This window comes from Alosa sapidissima, chromosome 6 (assembly GCF_018492685.1).
Source record: "Alosa sapidissima isolate fAloSap1 chromosome 6, fAloSap1.pri, whole genome shotgun sequence".
Taxonomy (NCBI): Eukaryota; Metazoa; Chordata; class Actinopteri; order Clupeiformes; family Clupeidae; genus Alosa; species Alosa sapidissima.
In genome coordinates, this window is record NC_055962.1 from 12,438,937 (window position 1) to 12,460,056 (window position 21,120).

General features: G+C 42.7%; 1 protein-coding gene across 1 annotated transcript in view; it reads left to right on the top strand.

Annotated features, from left to right (window-relative positions):
* snx17 (sorting nexin 17) overlaps nt 1-21,120 on the top strand; it is a 43,129-nt gene that overhangs the window by 1,012 nt on the left and 20,997 nt on the right. The window contains exons 2-6 of the mRNA XM_042094173.1: nt 7,410-7,484; nt 9,392-9,509; nt 12,092-12,156; nt 16,593-16,703; nt 19,049-19,139. Of these exons, the coding sequence (XP_041950107.1) occupies nt 7,410-7,484; nt 9,392-9,509; nt 12,092-12,156; nt 16,593-16,703; nt 19,049-19,139 (460 nt within the window). The remainder of the gene's footprint in view (nt 1-7,409; nt 7,485-9,391; nt 9,510-12,091; nt 12,157-16,592; nt 16,704-19,048; nt 19,140-21,120) is intronic.

Below are 21,120 nucleotides of genomic sequence, written 5' to 3' on the forward strand. Positions count from 1 at the left end.
AATGTTACGTATATTGTACGTATAAATGCCCAGTTCTGAGGTTAATGGCCATCAGAGATTCAATTGAGTAGTGTTTAAACATATACAGTGGGCCTTATGGGTTGTTGTTTTTCCCCTTTTCTGTAGCTGTAGGGATGGCCACTTCCTCCAACTGCGACAGTTTACTTTTTAATTGTCATAGTGTGTGTGCTATGTCACATACATTATTGTCATTTGTATAGTTTCCTCAGGCATGTAATATGCCAGTTGTGTTTCACTATTAACACTTGCTCCTCTGGCTTGGCATGTTGTTTTGAATTGCGCAATGGTATGGCAGTAGAGCGCATTGCACTGAAGAGCATCAGAATGCGTCCTTCTGAACCCCATATGACATTGTTCCCTTTGTCACTACTTTTACTCTTTTGTTTTGAGTCAGTTTTTAGTTTATACAGCTGATCACAAACGGGTGGACTATGAAAGACTATAGGCTCAAGTAGGCTGCTTTATATTCTGTAATAAAGAAGAGATAAAACGTTAGGCTATCTTACAGTTGCTCACTCGTTTAGCTGATCTGACTCCTGCATTTCGACAGCTCACTGAAGCTAGGCCTACACCTACAAGAACAACTCAACCAGCCTTTAGTAGCCTCTTTAACTATTGTCTTAAGTTAGAGATGATTCAGAAATTTGCCATGTTGATTTTGTCAGTAGGCCTATATCACTGACAGTTATGTGTGAACATTTTTTTGTCTATCAATTAAATTATGATCCCTGCCCTGTATACTTTGAACCTGTGAATGACATACGATTTCACACTCATCCTCTGATAGACTTGCACCATGAGCTACACTACTGTAGGGACTTGCTTCTCTCAGGTACTTGTCTTAAGAGTGGCTTTGTCACACAGAACACACTCGTTGAATTTATTTGTTATTTTAAAGGCTTGAGTCTTTCTGATGGCATCATGCAATGAATCTTAATTTAAAGGTCTCCTCTGCAGTTTAGTTGGAATGTTATTCCTCATTCCTCCGAGGTTAAAGGAGTATACTGATTGAATAAATACAAAATATAATTGTAAATGTAGGCCTAATCCCTGAAAGCCTGTGTTCTGTAAAGTAACTAGGTAACAGTTTTGCCATCTTTAAAACAAGTTAGGCCTAACCTTGTTATGTTGGTCACTTAATTTGAGCGTTGTCTAGAGAGGTGTTGGGGCTTGTGTGGGGTGGAAGCATGCCATTTCTTTCCTACAATTGCAGTCCAATTGGCTGTTAGATGAAATGGAGGGAGACTTATTTCAAATCAAGCAACAGCTCCTGTATGGGATTTTGCCAGTGTTATACCGCTAGCTGTCACAGACCATGTCTGATGTTTGAACAAGGATCAAGTCAAGTAGCCTGAAGAATTGTTCAGATCTTTGTTTAATCACATATCCCATGTCCTTTAGGCCTATATGATTTCTAAAAAGGTCACCATATTTTATCTTTCTTTGTGAATAGCTCAATACAGTGCAGTGCTTTGAACAATTTGCTTTAAAACATGCACTGCTGTACCTAACTGTATGCCAGTCAGTTACAAGTGTTCCCCAGAGGTATTATGCTCTGTGTGTAGAAGCTCTCATTTCAGACAAGTGTGTTTGTGTCCATGTGACATTCAGCAGCCTCAGAAGTCTGTTCATTCTGGATCAGGAAGGATTTTTCTCTGGTGTACCTTGGAACCGTCCCTTCCACAAAAATATGCATACTTTGCAGAGAGTCTCTACATGCAGGAAAAAGGGGGAGGAAACACAAGGGGGACTGCACTTTTTAGTGGCACGCTTCCTGTGTTGATAGAATCTCTTGTTTTACGATGGCTCACAGTTCCTGTTGGCCAGGAAGAATGGCTCTGTTGCCCACTCTTTGTAGGCTATGATACTGTAGACACAGTGAAAAGAGGGCCAGATAGAGTTTGCTTTGTTTCCTTCACACCAGAAAAAAATTAGAAACTGTAAGGAAGTGAAGTACATGGCCAGGCGCTGGATTATAGCTCACTGGCTGTAGTAGTGTGTAGCAAAACCAATGACTTATATAATCAAGTGCGCAAATCTGGGGCTACCTAATTTGGGTAAAATATCTAAATGTCATTGTCCTGGCCGACAGCTTATTGCGATTGTGATTTGATTTGCGATATCATTTTTCAAAGTCAAGCTTTTGTTCAATATTCCAAGTTTTGCTTTAAGTCGGGCCACTTCAGATTGGTGAGCATGTCTAGTGCACGAGAAGCAAAGCCCTCCTCTAAGGTGAGCTTCCGTGTCTGTCATATACAAGGAGGACGACATGAATATAAAAATCCTTATGCAGCCTTTGCGATTAGCTAATTGCATTAGTTCAAGTTGCGATTTTGATTGTACAGCTGTAGTATGTGGGATGTCACACTGGCTAGCAACACCATGGGATGTCACACTAGCTAGCAACACCATGGGATGGCACTGGCTAGCAACACCATTTGGAATGGCACACTGGCTAGCAACACCATTTGGGATGTCACACTGGCTAGCAACACCATGGGATGGCACTAGGGCTGGGACAACGCCTCGACGTAATCGATGACGTCGACGCAAAATATGCGCGTCGATTCATTAAGCATAATGTGTGCCGCTAAATATTTTGAATTTTACACCTTCAGTGTTTCCCATACGTTGACTAATCTGTGGCTGGGGGCCACGAAATCATTGAGCTGTGCTTTTCACGCACGCAGCTTTTCCTTGCCCCGGCCACTCTCTCTTATAATGAGCCCGCTGCTCCTCCTCTGCATGTGCTTTTAACAAAATATTCACGATTGTTAAAGGATTGTTGTTGCAACATAGAAGCATTGCATAGAACACAGTGGGCTAAATTGCTATTAAATCCGCTTAGCATCGTGACCATGCTGCGCAAATGTGTTCAAAACTGCTGCATTAAAGTTAACTCTGCTAAGGTCTCATCACAACATAGTTTGGTCTCCACAATGTAGGCTACTAAGTTAAGTTATGCAATCAAGCAGCATCTCAAAGCTAACATTAAAATACTGTTCGGATGTTAAGTTTAGCATGCTTACTTACATCTGCTTGTCAATTTCGTTACTCATGTAGGGCTCATTTTATTGACTCTGAATGTTTGCAAAATCCCAATGTAAATGGGAAAAGTGTTTTCCAAGACTCAAAAGTGCTTGTCCCAAGGAGAAGTAGGCTACGAACCGTTATTTGAACTAACTACGTTATGAATTGCATTCACACATCAGCAGCGTTTTAGGTGTTAATGTTAATTGCAGGAATTCCCTCTGCTACCTCTGACTAAGAATGCATTACTTTGCACTTGTATAGTCTTTTATTTTGGAATCTTAAGAGCAATAAACATATATTTCAATGTTAAGGAATTCATGTTTTTTTTTCATTCAGATATGTAAATCAACATGTATAAGTTGCTATTAGTCAATTAATGGGGAGATAATCGATAATCGAATCGAATCGGACTGAAAAAATGAATCGTTAGATTAATCGATGCATCGAAAAAATAATCGCTAGATTAATCGTTTAAAAAAATAATCGTTTATCCCAGCCCTAGATGGCACACTGGCTAGCAACACCATTTGGGATGGCACACTGGCTAGCAACACACCATTTGGATGGCACACTGGCTAGCAACACCATGGGATGGCACACTGGCTAGCAACGGGAAACGAAGGAGTGCGCGCACATCACAAGAGTGCAGGTGCTGGACCAAAAAAGTAACTTGAGAAGAAATAATACATTTATTATTTCTTCACACTGGGTAGCAACACTGTTTGGGATGGCACACTGGCTAGCAACACCATTTGGGATGGCACACCGGTTGGCAGAAGTACCTGTACCATAAGTCTCTATGTAGCCTACAGATGGCCAGGAACAAAAACATCTGGTAAATGTTTCCAGGTTTCTTCACTCATGATGAGACTTGGACCAGGTGAAGCAATGATTGTGGTTGTGAATGTAATGAAATGATGTAACCTTTTACTATGTGCTCAGGATGAAATATTGAGTTCTTGTGCTAGTAGTTAAGGGGCCATTCAAGTGAAGGCCATATTTATGTTCTTCATGCATCTGAAAAACCAAAAACAAACCTACACCATATGATAGACACATCAAAGTAAGTTGACATAATCATGTCTATTATCTTCAAAAACATCTTTGTGTCCCTTTTAAATTGATGCCGTGGGTGGCAGATGTGCCTGTGTGTTAAGAATTGACCAATTTTCTCTAAAAAGCAGTGCTCAAGCTGTTAAATATTAACAAAACAGTCACTCACTGGTGCCGTCAAATAGAGCAGATGCTGCAGCATATAGAAGGGTTACGCATATTGAAGCAGCTTGTTTTGTATATTTTCACATCCTTGGGTGCAATCTCTTCCCTTTCTATTTTGAGGGAATTGGCATTTTGGGCATTATACAAGTGTTCTGTGTCAAATTGTACTTTATTGAGGCGCAGTTCACCAGGGCATTACGTGAGCGATTTGTGCCCATCATGGACTATTGTAGACCGTTTCACTTAAGCAGCAGTTTTCTGGCCATTCCCTGGGTTAATGACTTCCACACAGTGCTGGCCTTTATTGATTGCAAGGGCAGTTTGGTCTGTCTGCTCTATTCTCCCCCTGTTTGCCAGGACTGTCAGTTTGTCCATGACTCAGCCTGCTTGAGAGTGTCAGAGCACCTGAATCATCAGGAAGGCTCTGTTTTCACCACAGACATACCCTTGGTGTCAGTAAATAGTAGCCTGCATTTCCTAACCCCAACCCCCCCACCCCACCCCCAAAAATAAACTGCTGGTGCGTTAGTGTGGGAGGGACAGGAAGCTATCTCTGTTGAGATAGCACTTCTTATCTGGTTCATGCTTTGAGATCTCTCTCTTGACCACTTTTGGGTATGTGGGAAGTTCATGAAGTCTAGGATCACTTGGACTGGCAACGCTGCGTTAGATGCTCTGCTTTATTAAAAAAACCTTGTGTTGTGGTGTCTCAGCCTTGCTACATGTTGTTCAGTGTCCTTACTTCTATATTAAGTGTACCGGTTGTTAGGTCAGGTGTTCTCTATTAAACATTGTAGGTGAATAAGAGTTTGTCAGCTGTTGGAGCATACTGTTGTCCACTGTCTGATGCCCTACATCATATTGGATTTTTCAAATGCTCTTATCACACAGTATGATCACACATCATACTGTGACTGTAGCAGCTCTTAGGGGAAAACAACAGAGATGCTGAGTTCCCCCTCTTTGAGCAGATGGGGGGTGGTGGGGGTGAGGGGTTCAGCACGATATGAGTGGCGAGACTCATTTTCCCCCTCTGTGATGTTGAAATGGTGCCTCAGATCCCCTGGCTAAATCATCTTTTTTAGTATGGGGTCATTCCATGTGAAAACAGTCAATTTCGGGGTATCGTGTACATGGTTTTGCTGAAAAGCGGTGCAAATTTGCCTTATGTTACCAAACAAGGGAATCTGAAGTTTCAGGTCAATATTTCAAACGGTTTGCCCGTGGAGTCCATTTGAATTTCGGGTGCCACGGCCCCAATTGACACATTGGAATTTCATGTTTCATCCTTTCATCCCATAACGTCTGTTCTAATAGTGGTAGAAGGCTGGAAACTGGTGTGGTAGTTCATTGTAGTACTACACAATTCTGGAGGCAGAATCAACATTCCTTACTGTTTGGGTGAGAGGTGGGTCACTAAAGTCCTAAAAAATGTTGACGGCATGTGTGATTTTTCACTTTTTGGATGGCCGTAGCACCACAGTTAATTATCATATTTATTCTAAACAGGATTATTTGTTATATGTGGGAACCTTGCTTCCTTCCCCTTCTACCACTATTAGAACAGACGTTATGGGCTTCCAAAAATGGCAAAGGATGAAATGTGAAATTCCAATGTGTCAATTGGGGCCGTGGCACCCGAAATTCAAATGGACGCCACGGGCAAACCGTTTGAGATATTGACCTGAAACTTCAGATTCCCTCGTTTGGTTACATAAGGCGCATATTCGCCGCTTTTCAGCAAATTCTGAGAGGGGTCATGTACATGGGTGGCTGAGTTGGTGTTGAATGACCCTATGCTGTTTAACCTCTGTGTCCAGGGAAAGAAAATAAATATTTTAACCTTGACCTTTTCATGTGCAGTGTGAGAGATTTGAGAAGGGTTTAGTTCACTCTTCCTTCCTCCTTTTCTGACCGAGTATGAAACCGTTAGATGCTGACACTAACCAAAAAAAAGAGAAAAACTGCTTTCTTCAGCATAATCCTTCAGGCATTCACCGTGTGGCAATGATGTTTGGTTGCATAGAGACGCATATTGTCAGATAGCAGTGATATCTGAGGGGAAGGCCTATAGCCTATGGTATACAAGGATGTTTATTGTCACGCATATAGCTACTGGAAGTAAGAAATGCAGTGAAATTATGTCTGGTGTTAACCTATTTGTGCAGTATATAGGTGCATTCAAACAGAGGCAAGCTATTGTGGCGAATTTGTACATTTGAAATGTTTGCAAAAACATTCAAATTGTTCACTTTAAACTGTACGGCAGAAATGGCAGTTGCCAGCACTTCTCTCTATTTGCCAAAATTCAGCCCACCTCTGGCTCTTCCGGGTTTTTGTATATCCGTCTAGATTAACAGGAAACCGCCTGATGTCTCTAGTTTGTTGTGGGCAAAACTAATGGTCCTTTGGGACTGTCTGTTTAGCTCCCTTCCCCAGCATCTGCACAGGGCAGCAAGTTCAAGTCAGCTGAGTGTGCACCATGACTGATTCATAATCGTCAGTGTCAACACATCTCTGTGTTTGTCAATATTCTTTAACAACATTAGCTGTTTCTTATGACATTCCAGTTTGTCACATGAAGACTGTTATTTTTGTAGATGGATGGTGAAGAGTGCTTGGAAATGTCCTTATTGTTCCTTTGCGTTAGGCCTATTTTTGTGTCATCTCCGTTTCTTGAGAAATGCCATCCCTTTGCTGTGAATTGGTATTCCTCTAGTACTGTCCAAGGCCTGTTGGAGATTGTGAGTTTCTCTCTGCTCATCTCTTGGTTCCCTGTCGATGAGTTCCGATTCCGACCATCAGAGCTGAGCCTGGGGGTAGGGGTTGGAGCGTTTTGAAGTGATCTCAGACCATGCAAAGCTCTGCTCCCTGACTGTCTGACTAGCTGACCGTGGCCACTTCTCTTGTGCACACTAACTCTCACTTGTATGAGTCAGGAATGACGTTGACAAATGGGATGAATTGGGATGAATGGGAGGCAATTATACATCTCCCCCTAACACATTTGTGTTTTTTTCTCTTTCTCTCCTTCTCCCCCGCTGTCTTTCTCTTTCTCTCTCACACCCCCTCCTCTCTCTTTTGCTGTTCATCTTCTCTCTGTCACCCTCCCCCTTTCTTCGTTTCTTTCCTTATAGGCCTACAACATCCATGTCAATGGTGTCCTTCACTGTAGAGTTCGCTACAGCCAGCTCCTGGGCCTTCATGAGCAAGTAAGTAAGCACAAAAGACACTTCAGTTTGGCTGTTGGAGGTTTTTGGTTTCAACATGTGAATACCTTCTGCTTGTAAGAACCGGTCTACACCAAGAGCACAACTCCAGCATTCCGTTTGCGGAACGTGAAAAAAAAAATAGAATGTGCTCGTCGCTATCATATCGTCTGTTGTAGCCAGTGCCATTGTTTATAGTGAAAGCTAATTGTTGCAGCATATGCTCCGCAAACTGAACACTTTACTTGCCTAGTCCAGTCTCCCCACCTTTCATAAGCAGCAACGGTGGTAGCAAGGCAATGTAGGCTTGAACTGTCTAACTGGGAACGTGTATCGTGACTCTAGTAGACATCAGCATAGGCAGGTGGAGATGGTCAGATGTGCGTTGAGGGGTGCAGGGGTTTTCCCTGGCGGTGGGTGGAATGCATTGGTGGTAGATAAAGGGATTTCACTGGCTCAGATGAGTGTGTTTTCTAATTGCAGGTGATGGTTGTGCATTCCAACCTAAAATCAGTATGTGCGAGGTAGAGAAATGTTTGGGATGAATCCAGACGCAAAATCCAGACGCAAATACAGGTTTCGGGTTTTATTGTCTGTCTCTGTCTTTTGTTTTTTATCTGTCTGGCTCTTTGCATTCAGATAGCCTAGATATCTTTGGTACGTGGTTGGTAGATAAGATTTTTCCGGGGACACCTGTTTCCACAAAGTAATGACGTCAGTAGTCTTGATTGTCATTAGTGAACTTGTAGTTGCAGTTTTTCATTCATTGGATACGTTGATTAAAAACTTTTGAAGACATAGTTGCTGCTCAGCCAGTCACCTCTTTGAGTAGGAAGAGTAGGAATACACCTGCCCTGAGGACAGGCGGAATCTCCCTGGCGGCATGGTTGTACGCTGAATAAATGATAAGAAGTAGCCTGAGCTTCAGAGATTCTGTCTTCAAGGCTGTTCATCCCACACCGCCAGTCACTGTTGCTAGGTAACAAGAGCCCCTTCGACCCCAGTTGGATCGAACACACACACGGGTTTCAGTAGTAGAAGGAAGGAGCCTAAAGCCCTGAGATCCTCCTCAATCTTCCTGCAAACCACTTTCCATGGGCAAATTGGAAATGCTAATAAGGCTCGCATAAATATGGGTCCTTGTCACGTTCAACAAATGTTGCAAGCAGCACAAATTTCCCAGTCCCCCTCCCATGTGGCTGCTTAAATGGGCCTCTGGTGAGGGTTGAGTTATGGTTGCCAGGTTGGCAGGCTGGATTCATATACCCCCTCATGTGCCTGTTCTGTTAGGCCAACATCATCTCATTTTTCTTCTGTTTAGTTTCTGTCAGCCTCAGTTTCTATTGGTGTGTGTTTAGTTTGTAGTTTGTGTTGGTGAAATAAACTACAGTGCGCAGAAACATTTAAGGGACAGAGATTTTGTGAGCACATCAGCAAGGCTATATGAAACTGTATGGTCTTTTGGGTTACTCTGTGTCATCTTGGCCTGACTATGTACATGGACTATCATTCACTAGTTCATTCAGACCTGCTTCTCAATGAATTGGCGAATGCAAACTGGGGGAATCTGGGGCAGCTATGTTTTGAACTGCAGTTGAGTCTGTGTTGGCTTATAGTAATCTAAATGTAATGGGATAATAATTTCCGATATTGCTGCTGGAAGGAAGCTAGTTTCCAGTATCTCTAAACTAATCATGAATTCCCTTATTGTGAATAAATAATTATCCTTTTACTTGTACCTCAAGGAAGCCCACTGGAGCACTCTTTAACATTAATTAAGGAGATAAACAGCTTTTCAAAACTCTGGGGACATTTAGAAATGTCCTTGTTTTCTGTGAAAACATATTTTTTTAGAAATGAAAAGATTTAGTCTGGAATAATGTTTTTTCTATTTTTTTTCTTCCCACCAGATTAAGAAGGAGTATGGGAACAACGTGGTCCCGGCCTTCCCTCCCAAGAAGATCTTCACCCTGACGCCCGCGGAGGTGGAACAGAGGAGGGAACAGCTGGAAAAGTACATGCAGGCCGGTAAGCACCCAGAGTCCTCTCTCCTCTCTCTCTCTCTCTCTCTCTCTCTCTCTCTCTCTTTACTTCTGTAGAGCGGAGGTCAAAGTTCAACCTCAAAAGGTGGGCTTCTCCACTGTTGCAGCATTTTTACGGAACTCCTTTGATCCTAGCTGCCCCCAAGAAGAACAGGGTCCTTACATGACACCACTGTGTGTGTTCAACCCAATAGTTGTGAAGGAACAGTATAAATCCTGTGTTTGTAGCCTAGGCTGTCAGCCTACCTGTATCCATTGCTTCCTGTAGCCTAGGCTGTCAGCCTACCTGTATCCATTGCTTCCTGTAGCCTAAAGTCCATACCGAAGTCGAACTCATGCCTTTTCTCGTTTCCACGGAGACCAAACGTGAAGTTTATGTCCAAATTAACAATGATTCTGCATTGAGAACTGAATGTGAACGTGCAAAGAGCGAAATTTTCAGAGAGGATCATTTAGGAAGCCAATGAGTTACATTTCAAAATGTCATTTTCAATTTGACTGATTCAGTTCCAATCTGATGAATTCAATTTCAGCATACTATTCAAATTCAGTTTCTTAATACAATTGCTCAAATTCGGCAATTCTAATGCAAATACAACATAATTTGGTTTGAGGTGACACAAGTTTTGCTCCATAATCTACACCCTGGTGCTGGTGCCTGGGCGATTGATTTCATGCTCTGGGGTTGGAGGAGGCAGCTGACGTGGGGGTAATTTTTGAGGGTTGGAGGGAGCAGTTTAAGTGGGGGTCATTTTTTGGGTTGGAGGGAGCAGTTTAGGTGGGTGTAATTTTCGTGGTTGGAAGGAGGAATTTAGGTGGGAGTAATTTTTTAGGGTTGGAGGGAACAGTTTAGGTGGGGGTCATTTTTGAGGGTTGGAGGGAGCCGTTTAGATGGGGTTAATTTTTGGGGTTAGAGGAGGCAGCTGAGGTGGGGGACATTTTTGCTGACACACCTGGTTTTATGAACCCTCCCAGGCCTTGCGGCTCTACTTCGCTCCACTCCTCCTTTGTCCAGTCCCGCCTGCTCTGGCTCTCTAGTTAAATTATGACCAAATGGACACTGTTGCCAAGCTATTCAGCAGTAACAATGCCAGAGGTGACCTAACACACGCAGACAAGTGTTGCGCTCACAAACACACACACACACACACACACTCACACTCTCACACTCTCTTGCATCCTGTACATGTGCACGCACTCGCACTCACAAACACACACAAAGCAAGAAGAAAAGTAAATGGGGTAGGTAGCCCCGTGAAGCATTTGTTCTAATCCACTGGACTTTTGGCCCGTTGCGCCAAACAAGCTAAGCCTTGTTGAGCGTGTTTGCTCATAGTCTGGGAGCAACACAGGCTGTTCTCAGCTGGCCCAGCCTCGCATAGTTACATCATAGTTTTTACACAGTTACGGAAAACAAACCACCATACAAACGCACACGCATTCACTCACTCACGCGCACACACACACACACACACACACACACACAGACACACACAGACTTGCACACACACACATACAAACACACACAGACTCCTGTCAGCATACGGACACACACACATACACACACACACACACACACACACACACACACAGGCTGCTCTCTGAGTGAATAAGTTCATTTTGTGCACATTTGCGGTGTGGTGGCGTGGGCCGTTGGGGTCACCATCTGTGAGCGCGGCATAGCAGAGGCACGCCCGGAACGAGTGTGAAAATAAACACTGGACACCCTCCACGAGCGCCCCCCTCCCTGTTTACTTTCCACAGACGACATTTAGAGTGGACACACTTCAAGGGTTAAGGAGACCACAAAACATAAACAAGAAAAATAAAAAAAATATTTTGCCTAACATTTTTTCAACTACCCTACCTTTTAAAAGTATTTTCATTGCAGGTCAGTTCTCAGTTGGAATGTTGGCTGTCCATGTTGAAAACTGGCCTCATTGCCTTTTTTCTGTCCCTGTGTTAGTAATAATTAACAGGGTCAACAGCTGGACAGTTGCTGACTAGTTAGTTTCTTGCTGTTAAAAGGAACTTTAAAAATGTTTTCTCTCTGTCAATCATTGTCCTTTTCTTGGCCAACACCGCGCTCTCCCGATTCTTCTCTTGTTTCTTTGTGGGTGCGTAATCCAGGGAACTCATAAAAAATAACAAATGGTCGCACTCCAAAAATCTTTTCTTGCTTTTAATCCATTTTAGCACATGAATGTCTCTGTCAATCATTCAATAGCTCACTCTACTAGCTTCTTATAAAAGTAAAATGATGGCAACCCACTTCATATTTTACATATGATGGCAATGTATTGGCTTAAAAAAATAATGTTCATAATTGTTACCTTTATTTCACCTAAACAATGGACTGGAAAAGATGAGATCATATGGTTCCATTGTGCTGCTTATACTGTATACACTCCCTTCATGACATCATGGTGTAGGGTTGACTTCATTAAACCAATGCAAGCCACTGGCATCTTGAACTCATTTAGTATGACTTCTGATGACTTGCATACAATTGTTATGTGTTTGTATACATTTTTGACATTTGCCTAACACCTTTCCTCGCCCTATCAGTGAGACAAGACCCTATGCTAGGAACCAGCGAGATGTTCAACAGCTTCCTGAGGAAAGCCCAGCAGGTAAGAGAGCACACCTGGGCAAGGGGTTGTCTGAGTGTTCCATATGTAACGTTGGCCTTAAATGGGCCATATGTTTTGTCCAGTTTTGTCCATAGCATCTCTTATCTCTTAGTAGTCTTCCTTAGGGATGTATAGGATAGATATTAAGTGTTTACCAATACTCTGCATGCCTAGAATATACCCAAAAAGCGTAGGGTACACACTGCCTTAGCTCTCTGTCTCCTCTGGCTGTCTGTCTTTGGCTTTTGATTTGACTGCAAAGCCAAAGCAATCTCTGTTTACCATTGCTCTGGGTTGTGCCTGTTTTTGCTGTTTACGGTATTTCGTAATCCATTGAGCGTGTGTGTGTGTGTGTGTGTGTGTGTGTGTGTGTGTGTGTGTGCCATCTGAATAGGCAGTTGAACAGCCAATTTAAATATTTCTTGATGAAGTATTCATTCTTGGCTGGGACAGCTCCACAACAATTTTCCAGTGAAGGTTACAAGTCAATTTTGGAACTGCATTCTCATGTCAAAGAATTAAATCCCAATTTCATTCTCATTCTCTGTGACCTTTTTCTTTGCAATCTGTTATTTGCCAGTCAGCAGAGCTATTGAAGGGAATTCATAAGTGATCCCCAAATGAAGGACCCGTCTGAATTGGGCGTTGCCGTGTATTGACTATGTGATCCATCAATGCAGCTCTGCTTTCTTAGGTAGAACAGTGATAAATCTGGCCATTCCAAAGGTCTTGGCAAGGTTTTAAGTGCTATTAATACAAGCTAGTGCCACTGCAAGCATTTTCAGTCTAAGCTGGATATGTTTTCTATTTCCTCATGAATTTAACTCCCATATATCAAACCAGAACTGTTTTAATGAGCCGTAAAAAGATTTAGGCATTTTAGTGCTGTTGTACAGATTTTTTTTATTTAATAGATTTGAAGATGATAAATGCATCTTTTCCCCTAAAACAGATAGTTCTACAGGAAAACACTACAATATCTTAATGCATGTTGCAATCTCAGGAGTTAAGATAGACCCTCTCTTCTTGTTTGCAAATATTTTCACATTCTTGTCCAAACAGTAGGCATGGTCATTGCCTTGCTTCGTTCAAAGTCAAAGATCACTTTTGGCCAGTGTCCTTAAGGTCATTAATGCTAGTATATAGTCGTACACTGAAACACACCAAAGAAAAAAAACAACATCCCTTCTCCAGTAATGGCTATCTTGAAAGGCCCTCCCCCTAAGGCCTTGCAACATGCAACTAAGTGTCTGTTCTGCAAATGGTTTTGATAGGTTAGTCCTTGTATTGCTTTGCTAGGTTAGATTCTTTTCTTAAAGCAACGTTGGTGTAATCGCTAAGGTACTTTCCTCTAAGTATTTAGGGAGATATTCCTGATATGTGACAGCTATCAATATAAAACAAACATGTTATGAATCAAATCAGTGTCTTTACCTTTAGGCGGGGATCACATTGGCAAGCGGCAGGTTTCATATTGTTCTCTATGGTTCGGCAGCGGAACGGTGGCAACGCTGGCCTAACGCTAGCGTTGAACAAGCTGTGCGTTGAACTTGGTTCAACTTTCAAAGCGCAACGCCAGCGTATTCAATTGACAAACTGTTTGTGTTGCTTAGGAACGAGATAAAACTTATTATGGTCTGAGCGTTGCGTTACGTTTGCCGCTTGCCGCTGGCTAATGTGATCCTTGCCTTAACCCTGAAAGACCACCACAACACTCAATCAGTGAGGTGGACCCTCATAACATTGTACACAATCTGGCCATGCTCTAAAAGTGCTCTATATAGTGATGAATGGTATTGATTTCCAGTGTTTGTTGAACAGCTACTATTCAGAGACTTAGATTTGTGTTTATTTATCAGAAGCTTTTGTACGACCTCTGATTTGGCAATAGTGTACTTATATGAATTGTGAGCACTCGGCTATGACTTGAGTGCTTTGTCCTTTGCGCGGAGCCGGTATTACGCTCTCATACGGTGCCTCTGGCTGCAGTGATGTTTACCCTGTGCGCTAGTTTGTTTATGGTTATTTCTATGGTGACGCATGTAATGTTGTGCTCAGGGTGGCTGATGTGGGTGTTCGGATGTGTGTTCTCTTGTACAACTGCAGGGCTTGTGTTGGTGTATCGGTGCTCAAACGCAATTGTTGTAGCCTAAATGAATCCAGCTACTGCTGTTACTGCTACTGTATCTGTTTGTGGTAAGGTTTTAGGAGCTTAACTGATGGTGCTGCTGTGCCTGTACGTCCATGTACACTTCACACACTGCACGCACAGGTATGCAACATGCGGTCACACACACCTGGGTGCACACAGCACAATGCACGTACACACATATTTACTCTCTCACACTCACACTCACACTCTCTCCCTCTCTCTCACACACACACACACACACACACACACACACACACAGAGCGCAGTAGCTGTCTCATTATGCAGTCTGAGTCTGTCTGCACTATGCCCCCCCTCCTCCCTTCTCTTCTCCTCTGCTCCTCTCTCTTCACTGGTTTCTCTGCTGCAGCAGTAGAGCAATGCACTCTGGGTTATCAGATCAGGCTTGCCTTGTCATTTCATCATCGCCACAGAGATTTATGGCCACGGCAGCGTGCCTCCCACATCCCTCTCACAACGTCCCCAACCCCCCCCCCCCCCCCCCCCCCCAAGCCAATAGGGGTGCTGGAGGAAGATGGATCTGCAAAGTGCTCAGGAAAAGACTTAAGGAGCCTCATGAGTGTGCTTGGAATACGCACACACACAGGCCCGCAACCCCCTGGAAAGCAGACTATTGTAAATGGCATAACTCCCTGCTGTGTAAGCTTGACTTGATTGAAAGGCAAAAAATAGAAGTAGAAATAGCAATTCTGTAGCCACTTACTGAAAATGTTATGAACCCAAGCAGAACATTTAACAATTAGCAGAACAATGACTTCAAACTCATGGTACAATGTGTGCCCTGAATGTTCAATGTTCCGGTTCCATGTGTTCCGATTGGATGATCATGCTATTTGCCTACTGATGATTAAAGTTCTCAAGAAAAATAAGTCGCCCAATATCAAAGGGAACATGCCAGATCAACAACACTCAGGAACACTGGCCAGCAACATTACTCAGAAAGGTGCCTTGTGCATTGTCAGCTTTGGAAGGCACATACACATCAGTCAAAGTTGTTCCAAAGTTTTACCAAAAACAGGCAAACTCATAAGTGTGGATGAGTTAGTAAACGTGAGTGAGTGGGTTTGTATTAGAGAGGGAATGTATTGTGTGTCAAGGGAGTAGGTTTGCATATGGACCATAGGATCATGTCCACTCCATACCAATATTTTGGGATTACAAAATTGTCCCTACCAATATTTTAGCAAACTCATTCGTATTATTTTTGTTGTGAAGTCCTATTCATTCAAAGCGTCCTCATAAAGTGTAGCCTACATCTTCAGGGCAACCAGTTTATGTCCCTACCAAAGCTGAGACCAAACATGCGCCCCTGGTGTGTATGAGCACACGTTACTCATCTTGCACTAGATCATCTTCCTGAATCTCAATATTCTGATCAGAACCAGTCAGAGGCTGCATTCATTGTTTTGCACTTGATTTGAAAAGTATTGATTTAACCAAAATATTTGGCAGTATTTTTCAACTACAAAAATACCCACCTATAAAGTATTTTGATACAAAAATACGCAGCCATTTTCTTTAAAAACATGTATCATAAATACTGCTCCTCCCTGTTCATATTTTCCCCCATTTTAACTGTACTACTGATAAATGCTTTGGTAATAAATATACAGAAATGACAAAATGCTTATTTTGGGGAGTGTGGTAGGCTGGGCTAGCAGGCAATGGGCAGGAAAGTTTGGATCACATTTTAATTGTAATGGTGCTTTTTTTTATTTAATTTTTTTTATTTATTTATTTTTTTTTAAATCATATTTCATACTATAGAAATCTACATTATAAGAACTATTTAACCCCCTATGTGGATAGGCTGCCTGATAAATCAGTTTTGCAGCTTGCAGTTTTGACCTATCCCTCTTGTCAATTGCGGGTGCAATCTATTGGAGCGTCACTGACCAAGCCCAAGGTTTATTTATGGTGCGGATAGTGCTAGATTATGGCCTGTGCTAGCAACTGGTGGGCACAACACTGCAACACCTGATTATCCACATCATCGCAGCAGCTTTAAAAAAGGTTGAAAAAACTAGGCAAGCTAAATAAATTTAAGTGATTGGTGTTGAACAGGTAGATGGTCGATTTGTTGATGCAACGCGTTGGCGCTGCTAATCAGTGTGTCCAAAACTTATCTAGGTAGTTTGATGTTGTATTGCCTACAGTAAGAGCTAGATCCATATCACATTAGCTCTTGCTTGTCTGTCTGTCTGTCTGTCTCTGTTTGTCTTGCTTGTCTGTTTGTCTGACTCTGTCTTTATTGCCTTTCCCTCAGGAAACGCAGCAGATCCCCACAGAGGAGGTGCAGCTGGAGGTGCACCTGTCCAACGGTCAGAAAGTGCGAGTCAACATCCTCACATCGGACCAGACGGAGGACGTTCTGGAGGTACTGCATGTCTTCTTGGGATACTGTGATGGGGGGGGGGTCCCCCTCAGTGTATTCCCACAAGGCACTACCCCCCCGCCCCCCCCTCTTTTTCTCTCTTTCTCTCTTTCTTCTTCCCTCACTCTCTCTCCCTTTCTCGATCTCCCTCTCCCTCTCTCCCACCTTTTCATATCCACCTTTCGATTCTCTTTCATTTCCCATGTCCTGCTGCCAAAGGCTGTGTCTGCAGTCTGTGCCCTTTGTGTCCTCCGCCCCCCGCCAAATAAAAAAAGCCCCCAGAGTGATGCCAACTTGCACATATGGCTGCCAGCAATGAAGTGTAATAGGCTGTGAAACCATTGTTTGCTTGTTCCTTTTTTATTCTTTCTTTTTTTTGGACCGTTCCAGAGTTCATTCCAGTGCTCCGAAAGGCACTTATCCATCTGTCCTGTATATGAAGCACGCAAAAGCCCCTCCTGGGTTCAGTCTATCAACTCTACATAACCCTGGTGGTGTTAAAAAAAAAAAAAAAAAAAAAGAAAAAACAACACATTGGCCCTGGCATCTAGTGCTGTGAGTGAGGAATGTGTCATGCAGTTCTCACTGTGATTGCACATTTATGGAGCCAACTGACAGTGAAACGGGATGCACTATCAGCAGACATATTTGTAATTTCTACTTCTCTGTCATTCTCCCTCTCTTTATAGTGTTCTTTTCCCTCTCTCTCTCTCTCTCTCTCTCTCTCTCTCTCTCTCTCTCTCTCTCTCTCTCTCTCTCTCTCCTCTCTCTCTCTCTCTCTCTCTCTCTCTCTCTCTCTCTCTCTCTCTCTCTCTCTCTCTCTCTCTCTCTCTCTCTCTCTCTCTCATATTCTCATTCTCTCTCTCTCTCTCTCATGTCCTCCTCTCCATTTATTACATATCCAAAGGTTACCTTGAGAGTCAGCTCATTTCTTGAAGCTCAAGCTGAGGTGCATTGTGCTCTCCGCTGTAGTCTATCACACTTTTTGTCTGACATGCAGAAGCAATCTGTGAATGTCTTTTGTTTCAAGTGTGTGTTTGTGTGTGTGTGTTTACTCAGTTATCCATCTATGCATGTGTGTGTTTGTGTCTTAAGCTGGACTCAGGTGCACTCTTGACCACACTTCAGATTGTCTTTGCAGTGAGTGCACATGTCCTTAAAGTCCTTCACTGTAATCACTTTGGTTCCAGTTGCCCCTAACTGCAACCAGAGGACTATAAAGTGGTTAAGTGCCCAAGTGTACTGTAAACCCTATGCTATTTTGGTCCCGCTCGAGTGACTTGGTCATAAGACCCCTTTTGTCCATTAACCAGAGAAAGGAAGGGTGGAAAAAATGCAATATAATTCTCAGGCCTACGAAAAGCTTCCAAGGCAGATGGGATCGATTACCTTCAGGCACAAAAGTTCATCGATCAGAATACCCTTGTCCTCTCGGACAGCCCAATTTGGGTCAGTGCCTCGGAGAAGTCAGAGTTGTCTGAAAGTTTGCATCCCCTCCTCAACACTTCTCTCCTAAAGGGAGAGAAATTGCACAGATGGACCCTGTTGGCTCACAGTGAGGGGGTCTGACCTTTTCTCTCAGCCCATGTTTGAAACACCCCTCCACATTTCCACTGGACAGCTTTTCCTTTTCTAAATGGTCTGCGGCCGTCCTCAGCCGTCCTCAGCCTAGTCCCCGATGGCTTTTTAGCTGTGGTCCTTTTTTTTTACATCAGAAAGTATTGACTCCGTCTTAACATTACCCTTACAAAAATTAAATGTTTGCGGCAGATTTGCAGCAAACTTGTGGGTGATTTGTGGGAAACAAATGAGTTCACTAGAAAATGGCAAATGTGGCAAATGTGTTTTGCCAGTGATTTGCCACCACACTTAGCCAATAATGGCAAACTTCAGTGAACTTCTGGTGACAAACCTAATTTGCATATGACATTGCTGAAAATGTGCTGCAACATTGCCAAAAGTTAACCGCAACTGTATGCCAGAAACCTAATTTGCATGTGAAAATATGACCTTGCTGCAAATTTGCGGCATCTGTTCGCCAGAAACCTGACGTTTCTGTAAGGGTACCTGTACCTGCCATTGTACTTTGTGTAAGATGCCCTCGTCACTGGTTATATATGTTATGCTTCTTTTTGTACATTTTTCTTTTTGTATGTTTGTTTGTCTAACATGGTAAATGCACACGCATTATGGAAAAAGACAATGCATTGTATTTGAGTTATTATAATTGCAGGGTGCACTCTCCCCTACTAAATGAGAACTGACACACACCATCCTGAATCAATTATCTTGGAGCATCCTGAATCTCGGAGCCTGTTCTGATTGTCGGTGGCTTTTTTCCTTGGCAGGCAGTGGCGACGAAGCTGGACCTGCCCGACGAGCTGGTGGGATACTTCAGCCTCTCACTGGTCCAAGAGTCGGCTGAGGGAGGATACACCTGTGAGTAACACCCCCTGAACTTTGACCTTTCCTACACAAGTACATTTATACCCGTCAACATCTATGGAGCTTTGTGTACTCTATACAGTAATGGTTGTTGGCTCCCTATGTGTTGTCGGGCGTGATGGAGCAGTGGTAACGTCGCCGACGGACAATTGGTGGACCCGGGTTCTATTCCTGCTGTTGTGAGTCCTTGTCGCTTTGGAAAAAAAGCGTCTCCTAAATATCAGTCACCTTTAACTTTGTGTGTCTTAAAAGAACAATAAATAGTGCAATGTGTTTACTGCTATACATAAACAATATTAGATCCTATTAGTGAAGCTACAGTATAGTTTCAGTGACATTGTATGTATCTGGAGTGATGACGCAGGAGCTACAGAACTGTTGAGGAAATTTTCATCTAAAAGTATGTTTCTTGACATAAAGAATTCCATATAGCATCTTGTGAATATATTTCCGTATGCTGTGTCTCATCGTAAGTGTTGTGAAGGTGGTCTGTGTCCCAGCACTGAAACAGAGTGATCATGTGTCCTGGTCAGGGTAACATGAGAGGTCACCATCGGCCTGTCGTGAGGATAGGCTGCGGTTGACTTAATTTGAGTAATTAATTGAATCTGGAGGAGAGAATTTAATTTGCTGCCGACCTGTTTCGCCCTGTCAGTAATAATCATAAGCGTGTTAACACGAGCCATGTGCACCAAAAGCCCTGTGAACAGATTGGGTTTCTCTCAGGCTAATTTAATTACGTTGTCAATTACATCTCATGTTTGTAGATGCCCGTATTCTGCAGTCAACAACTGTATGTAAAAAAGTAGAGAAGGAGTAGAGTGTACACTTTATTTACTCATTATATAGCATTGCATTATATTTTACAAAAACTCTTGTCCTCCTTCTATCCCCAAAAACAACAGTGAAGCATTCTGGGAAGTGTAGTCAGGGTTAATTAACGATGAGACTTGTTTTCCGTTCTTGCATTACAAATGTAAACAATGAAATACTTATTGGCGCTTTAAGCCATAAAAGCTCTCTTAAACCACTTTTGCCTTGTTACTCATTTTATGTGTTGTGTGTCGTTTTGCGTTACAAACACATGGAACAGGATCACAATGACGCCATCACAGAAACAGTCATCCCATCACAGCCAGGTCAACATGTTCTTTGAGGCTATCTGCAGCTGATTGCACCGCCACTGCCCCTTGGTTCCCTGAGCGGCTGACTCTGAGGACGAGAATGTCCTGCATTCTGACATTTTCCGCATAACTCCACTTGTGCAATCTGCACTACACTTTTACTTTTTTAGGAATACTTGAGCTCCAGTAGTTGTACAATTTCCCCTCATATCTCAAATGCTTTAGACAGGACAGACGAAACTGATATATGTACACAATACATATTTTGATTTATATTATGTATAGGTAGGTGTATATATATTGAATAAATAGAGAAATAGATTTTCTGCATAGTTTGTACTGTAAAAATGCTTTATTATTTTGGCTTCATTGGTCGTGTTTTTGCCTCCCTTTGCTGCAGCAGCAGATGCTTTCAGAAAGACATGAGATGGAATTGGTGTGGGGCGTCCAATTCCCTCTGGTTATGCGTTGATAATTCTCTCAACATTCAGTTTGCCTCAGCCTTGGAGAAGAGAATTGAATGTATAAATGTTTGTGAATCTACTCAACACTGTAGATACTCAAGAAGCAGTTCAATACCAAATAAATTTAGTAAGGAGCTCCGATAAACAAAATATTTCTCCAGGCATACAGCAGGCTCTGAAATGCATTATAAACAAAATGATTTATGGCGGTGAAGAATCAATGGAGTTGCTTGCTATGTGTATTGTCATTGTCTCTCCAGTGGTAAATACATAAATGTGAGTCGTTTGTGCTGCCAGAGAGTTCTCCTTTAGGGCTGTTAATAAATCAATCCAAGATGGATGCTCTTGGTTCTGGATTAAGGGGAGGGAGAAAGAGATTCATTCCCC